Raw genomic sequence first — 12995 nt, forward strand, 5'->3', positions numbered from 1 at the left:
CCCAGGGGACGGTGGTGAGGCCCTGAGACCTGTTTACCTTGGAGGCCAAGGTGGGCTCCTGCATGGGGACTTCTGTTGGTGGGCCGGACACTTGTCCTCGAGATGATATGTCACTATAAACTAATGCAAAGGTGTCATCAGAATCCATAATATTTCACACTGTTTACATACTGTACCTGTTTAGATGTTAAGGGACAGAGATGACAGGGCTTTGAAGTCCACCTTTTTAAAATGTCATAAGGCTGTCATATAACACAATTACAACATTCTCTTCTCATGTACTATCTCCTATTCTTTGTTACAGTGTTGCTTGGGCGCCACCTTCTTGTAAGTGCTGGGCTGTGTGTGTGTCTGTGTACACACACAGACACACACACACAGACACACACACAGACCAGCACTTACAAGAAGGTGGCGCCCAAGCAATGTGTGTGTCATCAGGACTGGACTGACATGGGCAGGGGGAGGGGCAGGGGGAGGGGCAGCGTTTGCAGCTTCACCCACTAACTGAGGAGCTGTACTCTCACTTCCTTACACATGCAAACACACACACACACACACACACACACACACACACACACATAGCCTCGCTTGGAGTGGTCAGGCAAGGCAGCAGCATGCTTCCCACTCTCTCACCTCCCCTGCTCCTGCTCCAGCCATACAGACATGATGCTCCAGGAGAGCACTACACCAGACTGTTACACGAGCTATCTGCATAACAGAAGCTGATGTGCTGCAGTCTGATGTGCCTCACTTTTACCTCATTTTCTTTCTCCTTTTTTCATTGGAATTTGAGATCAATAATTACCTAAATATACAGGAGGTATTTGGAGGCAGCTGGCTGGACCTGTCTCAAGGGGGTTTCCCCAACATTACCCTCTCGCTGAAGGTCTTACTCTGAACCATATAGAATTGGGCAGAATAAATTTGCAAAGATATCTCTATTTTGGATCTTAGAAAGTTTGCAAAGAAATCTATTTTTGGGATCTTGGAAAGTTTGCAAAGATATCTATTTAGGGGAATTTGCAGACTGAAGAAAACCTTTTTGTGGATAACTTGTTTTGGAAATCTACTCCGTGTGAGTATTTTTCATTTGGTGTATTTGATGTGTATTTGGAAGTACCAGAAAAGCCTATCTCTGTGCTTAGACAGATTATTTACTAGATAGTTCAGTATTAGTCTAGCTATTTCGGTATTAGTCTAGTTATTTCAGTATTATTCTAGGTATTTCAGTATTAGTCTAGGTATTTCAGTATTAGTCTAGGTATTTCAGTATTAGTCTAGGTAATTCAGTATTAGTCTAGGTATTTCAGTATTATTCTAGGTATTTCGGTATTAGTCTAGTTATTTCAGTATTATTCTAGGTATTTCAGTATTAGTCTAGGTATTTCAGTATTAGTCTAGGTATTTCAGTATTAGTCTAGGTATTTCAGTATTAGTCTAGGTATTTCGGTATTAGTCTAGTTATTTCAGTATTATTCTAGGTATTTCAGTATTAGTCTAGGTATTTCAGTATTAGTCTAGGTATTTCAGTATTAGTCTAGGTAATTCAGTATTAGTCTAGGTATTTCAGTATTAGTCTAGGTATTTCAGTATTAGTCTAGGTAATTCAGTATTAGTCTAGGTATTTCAGTATTAGTCTAGGTATTTCAGTATTAGTCTAGGTAATTCAGTATTAGTCTAGGTATTTCAGTATTAGTCTAGGTATTTCAGTATTAGTCTAGGTATTTCAGTATTAGTCTAGGTATTTCAGTATTAGTCTAGGTATTTCAGTATTAGTCTAGGTATTTCAGTATTAGTCTAGCTATTTCAGTATTAGTTTAGGTTTTTCAGTATTACCAGGTGGTCTTGTTTAGTAGACAGAATTGATGTCGGGCTCAGGAATCAAAGGTGGCTCAGAAAGTTGTTGAGTTGTTCAGCAACTGTATCTATGCTGCCAAGTAAAAACCACCAGATAAGTAGCAGTAAGGTAAGTGGGGTTTTCTGTACCACCTACAGTACGTCCCTCAACACATATCATACTCAACAAATGAAATGGGCATTAAGGCTTCCATTTCAATGGTGTTATTGTTGTTTTCTATTTATGTTTGCATGGGGCCATTTCAAATAAATCATTGGTATTACGTATTTTACAACACCTTAATAAACCATGCTAAGTACACAGTTGATACTGTACATACTTTAGTTCCTGGTGAATAGCGATACAATGAAGGGATGGAACGTGTTGTCTGTTGCGTGTTCCAGAGTTCCAGAATGCTGTGTTCCAGGGGCATGTTCCAGCAGTGGAGTCTAGCGGTGTTCCTGCTGTGCTCCCCTGTCCCTCTCTATGGGAGACCCATCCATGCTCTCACTAACAGAATGTAAGTCTCTGTTTTTCAATAGTTTACAAACTGTAGATTCTTTCCATTTCACTGTCTATTCATTATCATATTACCTCCTTTTTGAATATTAAATGGTACAAGAAAAGGTAATGGCAGTAAATTAATCAATGACAACTTTTAAACCAATCACTGGAATCACTTTTAAGTTTGATGTATCACATGACTGCTTTATTCCATCCGTTGTTTGTTGATTTGAGAAAAGAGGTGTAGATATGCGGACAAGAATAGATCTACTGTATGTTCAGTGGTCTGAGTGTAGAAAAAGATGACAGAAGAACATCAAATGACATACATTTACATTTTATATTTTAGTCATTTAGCAGACGCTCTTATCCAGAGCAACTTACAGTTAGTGAGTGCATACATTTTCATACTGGCCGACATACTAAATTTGTATTTTTATTCAATACATTATATTATATACTTTATGGAATATATTTGATGGAATATAATATGTTTATGGAATATATTTGATGGAATATAATATGTTTATGGAATATATTTGATGGAATATAATATGTTTCTGGAATTTATTAAATAATTGGTCAATCGTCTATATTTTAGACCTGCATGTACAGTATTTGAGTTGTCTCATGTGAAAACAAAAGTTATCATGAATTCACGCCTACATGAATCCTAACTCCCTGCGTTAAAGTTTGGATTGACATTTTGGTGGTGCGGGTGACATGTTTTTGGTGTTAAATATATGCGTCATAGCATGTTATGGTCCTTTCTCACATTATAGTGTTCACATAGAACAGCTTCCAGCTTCCACTGTCTTGTTTATGCTACCCACCTATTAAAGGTCTACTGGAACATGACCTTGGCTGTCATTCAACAGTCAACACCTCACAAGTAGGTCGTTCAGAGGCACTGTACTGTACTGTAGGTAGGTACCACTGTACACAAGACAGCTGTAAGAGAAAGTGATAGGTTGATAGGTAGGGTTGTAAATACAATCTATGCGAAGATTCAGTGTCTCCTACTGAGACTCAATTTGTCAGCTCTCTATGGTGCTCCTGAAGGGGTGTTGCAAAGAGACCAATTCCATTTAATTTGACTTAATTGAAATGGAGCTGTCCCCAACCTGAGATTATTTTCCTTTGCCATCTACTCTTACAAAGAGAGTGAGTCCAGTTTAAACAATCTCCTTCTCCCCTCTCCATTCAGGAGGAGGTCAGTGAGCCACGCCCAGCTGATGCACGACAAGGGCCGTTCCCTGCATGAGTTCAAGAGACGCCAGTGGATCCAGCAACTACTAGATCAAGTCCACACGTCCGACAGCGAGCGAGCCCCGCCTCCCCAGAGCAGGAGCAACGCCAATGGGGGCAACGCCAATGGGGGCCACAGCACCTTCAGCGGGAGCTCTCTATCCTCCCCAAAACCCTCTGGAGGGACCAAGAACCTCCCCCTGAGCTTCCGGCTGGGAGGGGAGGGGGGCAACCTCCCCCAGGAGACCAACAAATCTCTGGCCTACAAACACCAACCGCTGAAGGTGGTCACCAAGAGGAAAAAGAAGGTGAAGGGAGAGAGAGGGAGACGGAAGGAGAGTGAGAAGAGGAGGCGGAGGGCTCGCTCTGTAGTCACAAGTCTTACGACACAAAGAGAGGAGTCACAGAGGACACAAGACACTGGGTGACAAACGTACTTCATGATGTAGCCTTTGGGTGGCGCTGCACTAAGGACTCTGACTGACAAAGATTCCAGCATCAATGACTGAGACTCAGACTAATGTCTCAAAGACTCACAAACGGTTGAAACAACTGGTCTCTCCATACCTTGGCCATAGATCTTTGCTTTTGTTGTTTTAATCTGCTGCTTTTTCCTTGTGCCTTGATATACAGTAATATGTTGCTACTTTTATAATAACACAAATTACTTCTGTATCCATATTTATTAGGTAAATAATATGCGGATCATCAGCAGTGTTAAATGAATCTTAACTCATCCCTAGTCAGATAACAATGTAAGACAGGTGCCCTTCAGGGGCAATTTACTGTATCTCCCTAATTCCCTTCAAATCAAGTCCAATCAGATGTCCATATGTAAAGTAGAACATAGCCTACACGGTAAACGTCACGCATAAAATATTTATTGTCTGTACATATTTAAATTCACAAAATGAGGGAGGATCATTCTTTTTTTTAGTGCTCGGTAGCTTTTTAGATAGTTGATATTGTGAATATATAATTTCTTGTCTGTAGTTAGTATTATAAAATCCATAACAAATGTTTCTACCATAATTTATTTCATTTGAACTGTGTATTTATTTTGTGAATGTATTACCGTGCTGCTGACTTTCAATATTTTATAATAACATAAAATGCACTTTAGATATAATGATTATATCCATATGTTTTGTTAAGTTACATTATTCTAAGTGTTCTCTTTTGTGGTTGATTTTGATTAAGAAAGAAAATGTTCCTTTCTGTTGATAAACACTTTCTTTTTTATTTCTTCTTGGTTTATAATATACCCAATCATCTCATTGACCAGTAAGTTATTGGATCGTCCATCAAATTCTCTCTAGTTTTAAAGTCTATTTTTTATCAAAATAAGCCAGTTTAAACTGTTGGTATGGTTACAGACTTGTTAAGATTCATTTCATGTTTAGCATTTGCACTGAGAGCACAATCATTTAAAACAATAATCAAACCAAAGATTAAAAGCTTTGTGAATACATTGTGTTCTCTCTTTATGTGATGTAGTACAATCAAATACTCTGTCCCACTATTTTCCGATATCAAGTCTCTCATTGATGGTGGAGTTATCAAAGAGAAATTAATCAATGTAGTTGTTGACTGTTCAGTGAGAGCAAGGGTTGTTTATGTCACATTAGAGAACCATGTGGTGTGTTTTAACAGCCTCTCTCTAACTGAATGGACTGTATATATGGGCTGCATCCCAGATGGCACCCTATTTCTTTTATAGTGCTGGGCCCTGGTCAAAAGTAGTGCACTATATAGGGAATAGGGTGCCATTTGGGACACAATCATGGACCTGCTGGTAATGGAGGAGAGGGGAGAGAGTAAATACACCAGGCAGCAGAGTTAGTAGACTAGCTACATCCTGTCCTAAGAACCTTGGCTGAGGCCATTAGCTAGACAGTCATAAACATAGTAGAATGTCCTGATAAAGACCCCATCAGAAGACTGGAGCTCCACAGCCCTGAATAAATCAATGTAACAATGGACAGAGGCATTAATAACTCACTCACTGAGAGAGACAGAGGAGGGAGAGAGGGAGCGAGGAGGGAGGAGGCAAAGGGGGAGGGAGGGAGAGATGAGGGAGAGGAGGGAAAGAGGGGGAGAGGGAGAGGAGGGAAAGAGGGGGAGCGGGAGAGGAGGGAGAGAGGGAGAGGAGGGAAAGAGGGGGAGAGGGAGAGGTGGGAGGGAGGGAGAGGAGGGAAAGAGGGGGAGAGGGAGGGAGGGAGGGAGGGAGGGAGAGGAGGGAGGGAAAGAGGGGGAGAGGAGGGAGGGAGGGAGGGAGGGAGGGAGGGAGAGGAGAGGAGAGGAGGGAGGGAAAGAGGGGGAGAGGAGGGAGGGGAGAACACACAACAGAACACATAACAGAACAAGAAGGATCCTTGTTCTATGAAAGGTCAGAGAAGGCCTGTGATAGGTGTTTTCGTTCTTGTAATAAGACCTCTCACTTTATCACTTCCATGCAACCATTATAATAGCCTACAGTAATTGCCATAGAAACTGCCAATGTCAAAAATGTTCTCTGAAAAAATACAAGATGCAACAATACAACTCAGAATATATACATTCATACAGTCATAAACCTCTGTGCAATTCAAAACACTGGAGTGTGCGTCTGTGTGAGTCTGTATCTTTAAACTCAGTCAATCAGAATCAATTTGACCTGAGTGAGTGATGTTTGCCTTTCTTTGCTCCATAGTCCGCAATCAAAGTTCGAACCTTTTAATACAGAGAGTCAAGGATCTCACACGCAAGACCGTTTTCTTAAACAGTTTTCATCATTATGGGGACCTTCTAAATTAAATTCAAGGGATGGCTGCGAATTCACCCATGTCGAGGGAACACGGCAATTTATCTTGGTACAAATGAACTTCACTCAATAAACCAAGAGTATGGTTGTCACGTTCGTCGAAGTGAGTAGACCAAGGCGCAGCGTGAGATTTGTACATCTTATTTAATTAAGTGCACATACAATAAACAAAACAACAAACGATACGTGACGTCCACGGTACAAACACAAAACCAACTGGTACAACCCGAAAGGAACAAGATCCCACAAACACTAAGGGAAAACAGACTGTTTAAATATGGCTCCCAATCAGAGACAACCAGCAACAGCTGACACTTGTTGCCTCTGATTGGGAACCACTCTGGCCAACATAGAAATACAAGAACTAGACTGAAAACATAGAACAAAACACATAGAAACTACACACCCTGGCTCAACATATAGAGTCCCCAGAGCCAGAGTGTGACAATGGTGAGTACACCACAAGAGCAGAACAGGCTCATCCAAACTATTATTTCAGAAACAGAGCATGTCAATGTAGTTTTACTATAATAATAATGATAAGATTTAGCCTGTTTTTTCCCCCAGTTATTTGTGGTTATAACTCCTAAATCAAGCTAATTGTATTCCAAGTATATAAAGTCTATTTTGTCTTCACCAAAAATGAAGCCTTGCTTTTGCAGGGTGAAATGGAATTACACCAAACATTAACTAAGCCTTGCCTGTATCTCACAACAGGCTGTCCCCAACACGTTCTCCCTGATCTTTTCCTGTACCTGCGGGGTGATCCTGGGCATCGGTTTCTGTGCCAACCTGCTGGTGTTCTCTCTCTCTAGTACAACACCCTGAGGAAGAACCGGCTGGATATCCTGCTGCTCAGCATGGCAGACTTCCTCAGCCTGCTGCGCATCCCCTTCACACTGCACTCAGGTAGGTTATTGATTTATCCCTTATTTTACCAGGTTAGTTGACTGAGAAGACATTCTCATTTACAGCAACGACCTGGGGAATAGTTAAAGGGGAGAGGGGATGAATGAGCCAATTGGAAGCAGTGGATGATTAGGTGGCCATGATGGTACGAGGGCCAGATTGGGAATTTAGTCAGGACACCGGGATTAACACCCCTACTCTTACGATAAGTGCCACGGGATCTTTAGTGACCACAGAGAGTCAGGATACCCATTTAACCTCCCATCCGAAAGACAGCACCCTACACAGGGCAATGCCCCAATCACTGCCCTGGGATATATATTTTTTTAGACGAGAGGAAAGAGTGCCTCCTACTGGCCCTCCATCACCACTTCCAGCAGCATCTGGTCTCCCATCCAGGACCAACCCTGCTTACCTTCAGAGGCAAGCTAGCAGTGGGATGCAAGGTGGTATGCTTCTGGCTGTTAGAGGTCAGAGAGCATGGCTCTGGCAGACTTCCTCACCTTGCTGCTCATCCCCTTTACCCTACACTCTGCAATCGGGTAGGTTGCCGGTTCGAATCCCAGGTCTGACTGGAAAATTCTGGTGGGCCAGCAACCTGAGAGTTGAATCCAGGAAGAAAAAAAAAACACACTTAGAAAACTGTTGAGATGGGGATGTGAGCCAGTTACTATACTGGAGGGTTGAGACGGGGATGTGAGCCAGTTACTATACTGGAGGGTTGAGATGGGGATGTGAGCCAGTTAGTGGTCCTCTGTAGCTCAGCTGGTAGAGCACGGCGCTTGTAACGCCAAGGTAGTGGGTTCGATCCCCGGGACCACCCATACACAAAAAAAATGTATGCACGCATGACTGTAAGTCGCTTTGGATAAAAGCGTCTGCTAAATGGCATATTATATTATTATTATTACTATACTGGAGGGTTGAGATGGGGATGTGAGCTAGTTACTATACTGGAGGGTTGAGACGGGGATGTGAGCTAGTTACTATACTGGAGGGTTGAGATGGGGATGTGAGCCAGTTACTATACTGGAGGGTTGAGATGGGGATGTGAGCCAGTTACTATACTGGAGGGTTGAGATGGGGATGTGAGCCAGTTACTATACTGGAGGGTTGAGATGGGGATGTGAGCCAGTTACTATACTGGAGGGTTGAGATGGGGATGTGAGCCAGTTACTATACTGGAGGGTTGAGATGGGGATGTGAGCCAGTTACTATACTGGAGGGTTGAGACGGGGATGTGAGCCAGTTACTATACTGGAGGGTTGAGATGGGGATGTGAGCCAGTTACTATACTGGAGGGTTGAGATGGGGATGTGAGCCAGTTACTATACTGGAGGGTTGAGATGGGGATGTGAGCCAGTTACTATACTGGAGGGTTGAGATGGGGATGTGAGCCAGTTACTATACTGGAGGGTTGAGATGGGGATGTGAGCTAGTTACTATACTGGAGGGTTGAGATGGGGATGTGAGCTAGTTACTATACTGGAGGGTTGAGATGGGGATGTGAGCTAGTTACTATACTGGGGGGATGTGAGCTAGTTACTATACTGGAGGGTTGAGACGGGGATGTGAGCTAGTTACTATACTGGAGGGTTGAGATGGGGATGTGAGCTAGTTACTATACTGGAGGGATGTGAGCTAGTTACTATACTGGAGGGTTGAGACGGGGATGTGAGCTAGTTACTATACTGGAGGGTTGAGATGGGGATGTGAGCTAGTTACTATACTGGAGGGTTGAGATGGGGATGTGAGCTAGTTACTATACTGGAGGGTTGAGATGGGGATGTGAGCTAGTTACTATACTGGAGGGTTGCTGGATTTCAAAAACATAAAAGCTGAGGACTTCCATTCCCCTGTGACAATGAATGAACAGTTCTTCTTCTTATACTCGTGGCCGCTGGGGGACACCACCTGCAAGGTTGACCAGTTCTTCCTGTCGGCGGGCACCTGAAGCCTGTGTGCCGTGTCTATGACTCGGGCCGTGAACATCATCAACCCCTACTACCCTCCCACCATGGCCCTGGTGGTCCTGGTGTTACCAGTCTGCCTCTCAGGATAGCCTGGGGCCTGGCCTGGCTGATTTTACTACCAGTCTGCCTCTCAGGATAGCCTGGGGCCTGGCCTGGCTGATTTTACTACCAGTCTGCCTCTCAGGATAGCCTGGGGCCTGGCCTGGCTGATTTTACTACCAGTCTGCCTCTCAGGATAGCCTGGGGCCTGGCCTGGCTGATTTTACTACCAGTCTGCCTCTCAGGATAGCCTGGGGCCTGGCCTGGCTGATTTTACTATCTGTCTGCCTCTCAGGATAGCCTGGGGCCTGGCCTGGCTGATTTTACTATCTGTCTGCCTCTCAGGATAGCCTGGGGTCTGGCCTGGCTGATTTTACTATCTGTCTGCCTCTCAGGATAGCCTGGGGCCTGACCTGGCTGATTTTACTATCTGTCTGCCTCTCAGGATAGCCTGGGGCCTGGCCTGGCTGATCTGTCTGTCCACCATGCAAGAGAACCACTACCAGGTAACAATGGCTTGGTTTGAAACTGTACCCTATTTGCTATATAGTGCCCAACCTTTTACCTGCTCCACTATATAGGGAATAGAGTGCCATTTCAGATGCATACAATGTGTAACAAGAGGCCTTATGTTTAATTCAAAGAATGTCACTGGAAGTAACCAGATCTGAAAGAAAAAAAAGCATTGTACTGTTATTTCATTTGCTAAAACAAAACGGTGTCCAATTAATGTGAGAAGACACAAACATTAAAATCCAGCAGGAGGTCCTGAGCCAGTACATGCTCTACTAACTACTTTGTCCCCGTGCTGGTGAGAACCTTCAACTACACCCGCCTGGCCTGCTTCCTCCACAAGAGCCCTGTCATGTCTGTAGCTAGCGCCCGCAACACACGGCGAGTCTCCCTCATGGTTCTTCCTGGCAGCCGGGACCTTCTCTGTCTGCTGGCTGCCCGGGTATGACGATGATGACGATGATGACTTCATTTTTCCATTAGGAAATTGTTTTAGCATCCTTTTCTTAAATGGCACCCTATTCACTATATAGTGCACTACTTTTGACCAGGGTCCATAGGCCCCTAAATAGTGAATACCTCTTCTGCTGACTCTTCTTCACTAGGTACATTATTGAGCTGTGCGTGTATGTCTCTACCGCCACGGCCACTCCTGGGAGATGTTCTACTTCATCTGCACCGTGCCTCAGTCCCTCCACCCCCTGTGTTAACCCTGTGCTGCACGTGCTGCTGTCTACGAGGAACCGCCACCGCAGCGGTGCCTGGCTGTTTAACTGCAACAGGAACAGAGCGCAGCCGCAGGTCGTCTGCGTCTCCACAGAGACCATGTAGAACCGCACACACCGGCCACCAGGGGGAGCTGGCTTTGCTTTGGCATGGGGCTAAGGCTAATCTCTAGTCTGGTTACCAGTCTGTTTTTAGCTTTATATATCATTCCACTCCTTGCCACTCCTGTCACGCTAAACTCTTTGGCATATGACACTGAGTACAAGGAGTGGAATGTTAGCTAAACAGACTCGTACCCAGGATAGACCAAGGAGTGGAATGTTCTCTGAACAGACTCGTACCCAGGATAGACCAAGGAGTGGAATGTTCTCTAAACAGACTCGTACCCAGGATAGACCAAGGACTGGAATGTTCTCTAAACAGACTCGTACCCAGGATAGACCAAGGAGTGGAATGTTCTCTGAACAGACTCGTACCCAGGATAGACCAAGGAGTGGAATGTTCTCTAAACAAATATTGTGTGCGTGCTGGCCAGCTACTCAAATAATGTATATTTTATTTATGTTTCATCTGTCACAAGAGACAAGAGACTAGGCAAAACGCCTGGTTGCTATTTAGTGGTGGGGGGATCTTTTTAAAATCATTTCTTTCTACTCTTGTGAATCGAGTGCTTTTTTGTGGACAAGTGAGAGGATTTTTGCACCTACAGTATGTTTGTGCTTCCCTGTATGTGAGAATCCTATCATGAGCTTTATATCGTAGTCCAGTTATAACAATTGATCAATAAGAAAACAATGTTAAAATAACTTTGATACAGTCTGAATATGAACATCAATACAGTACATAGCATTACATTGCAGTGCAGTGCATCAGCTCACATTCATCGGTGAGGTTCCCGATGTAGTCTTGTTATGTTGGTGTTTTACCGATCTGTTTCTTTCTCCAGTTACTTTCCCCTTCTTCTTTTTGTGTTTCATTTTTGCCGGAACAGAATGGCATGTGCTGTATATAGGATAAAAAGGGGGTCAAATGTTATTGTTTTAATGTTAAACTTGTTGTATTGTCAGGCACTAATCTGCCCTGACTATTTATATATTGTAAACTGGAATTAAAATTCCATTGTGTTCAGACAGGAATTTAATAGAAATGTCATTATATTAATTTGATTAATCAATTTAAACTTTTCGTTTGAGTCAGTTGTTTTGCATGCTGAAGTTACTTTTAGAACACAAACGGATTTGGGACCAGGCTAATGAAATGCCTCTCACCTTTGGAAACAGGCGGCTGAGTGTGAGTCGGTCCGCAGGTGGGTGAATATGGGGCAGGGTGGTCGCAGAAACAGCCATTCCATCCCTGCTGACATGCTGGGTAGCTCCTCAGGCTCAGAGACAAACTCCCTTACAGCAACCGGAGGCAGTGGCGGCAATCTATGAACAGAGATTCAATACATCCATCCTAAGGTACAATGGTTTGGCATGTCACCAGGGTTGGGGTCAATTCAATTTTAATTTAGGAAATATTCAGGAAGTAAAATTAAGTGAAAAGCAAAGGGAGAATTGGAATCGGATTTTCAGCTCATTTCCTCAATTGAAATGGAATTGACCCCAACCCTGCATGTCACAACATGGTAGTGACTATACTGTTGATGAAATGTGTACAGCTCTGTTTATAAAGGACAGTTTGTTGCATCCTCAGCCTCCTGTAATGTACCTGTACCTCCTAACTCTTCACTCACCTTGGACAACCGCCATCCATGTTTTATCTTGTGTGACAATGTGTGTATGGATAACAGCCTTTGTTGCGTTGGCCGTTTTTGTTAGGAATATGGGGACAGCCTGGTGTCTGTCCCACTGTAGGTTGATCTCTTTGTACTACTGACCCTTGGAGAGTGTATTGTACTAGAGTACTCTCAGAGTATCTTAACGTGAGAAGAATAACATATCAAATAGGCTTTGTTGGTAGATATTTGACTGTCTAGTTGAGGTAATCTATTGAGATGTTAAACTGGGTGAAATGAAACAAGACAACAACAGATAAAGCTTGTAAACTGCACAACAATCAAATGACAGCACGTTTAATGAGTGCTCTTGGACAGGTAGAACTAGGGTTACTGTGTGAGGTCCTGGTATATCTGCTGCTCGTCTGTCTGTCTGTGGAGAATAAAGCCCATGTATGTTCTAGTGGCTGTCTCTGATATCCTTGGTCTTCCTGTTGTTGTCCTCTCAGCTCTGTCCTCCTTCAGCCCTAGTCGTGCCATAGGTGGCATTTACACTGGTGTCCCTGAGCTGTGCTGCACTTCTCCTGACTACACACACACACACACACACACACACACACACACACACACAAACACACACACACACACACTCACACACTCACACACACACACACACACACACACACACACACACACACACACACACACACACACACACACACA

General features: G+C 43.6%; 1 protein-coding gene and 1 pseudogene across 2 annotated transcripts; both read left to right on the forward strand.

Moving 5' to 3' along the window:
* Positions 1–2253: 2253 nt before the first annotated feature.
* On the forward strand, positions 2254–4020 carry LOC311134844 (parathyroid hormone-related protein-like; the record flags this gene model as incomplete). Its single annotated transcript, XM_084168623.1, has 2 exons — positions 2254–2360; positions 3552–4020. The coding sequence occupies 2 exons, from the start codon at positions 2254–2256 to the stop codon at positions 4018–4020; spliced, it is 576 nt and encodes a 191-aa protein (XP_084024749.1).
* Positions 4021–5375: 1355 nt separating this feature from the next.
* On the forward strand, positions 5376–10660 carry LOC311134845 (galanin receptor 2a-like; annotated as a pseudogene). Its single transcript has 4 exons — positions 5376–5387; positions 7211–7304; positions 10056–10271; positions 10435–10660. The product of its transcript is annotated as a galanin receptor 2a-like (transcript).
* Positions 10661–12995: the final 2335 nt, after the last annotated feature.

The sequence above is a fragment of the Coregonus lavaretus genome (assembly GCF_964263955.1).
Source record: "Coregonus lavaretus genome assembly, chromosome: 9".
Classification (NCBI taxonomy): Eukaryota; Metazoa; Chordata; class Actinopteri; order Salmoniformes; family Salmonidae; genus Coregonus; species Coregonus lavaretus.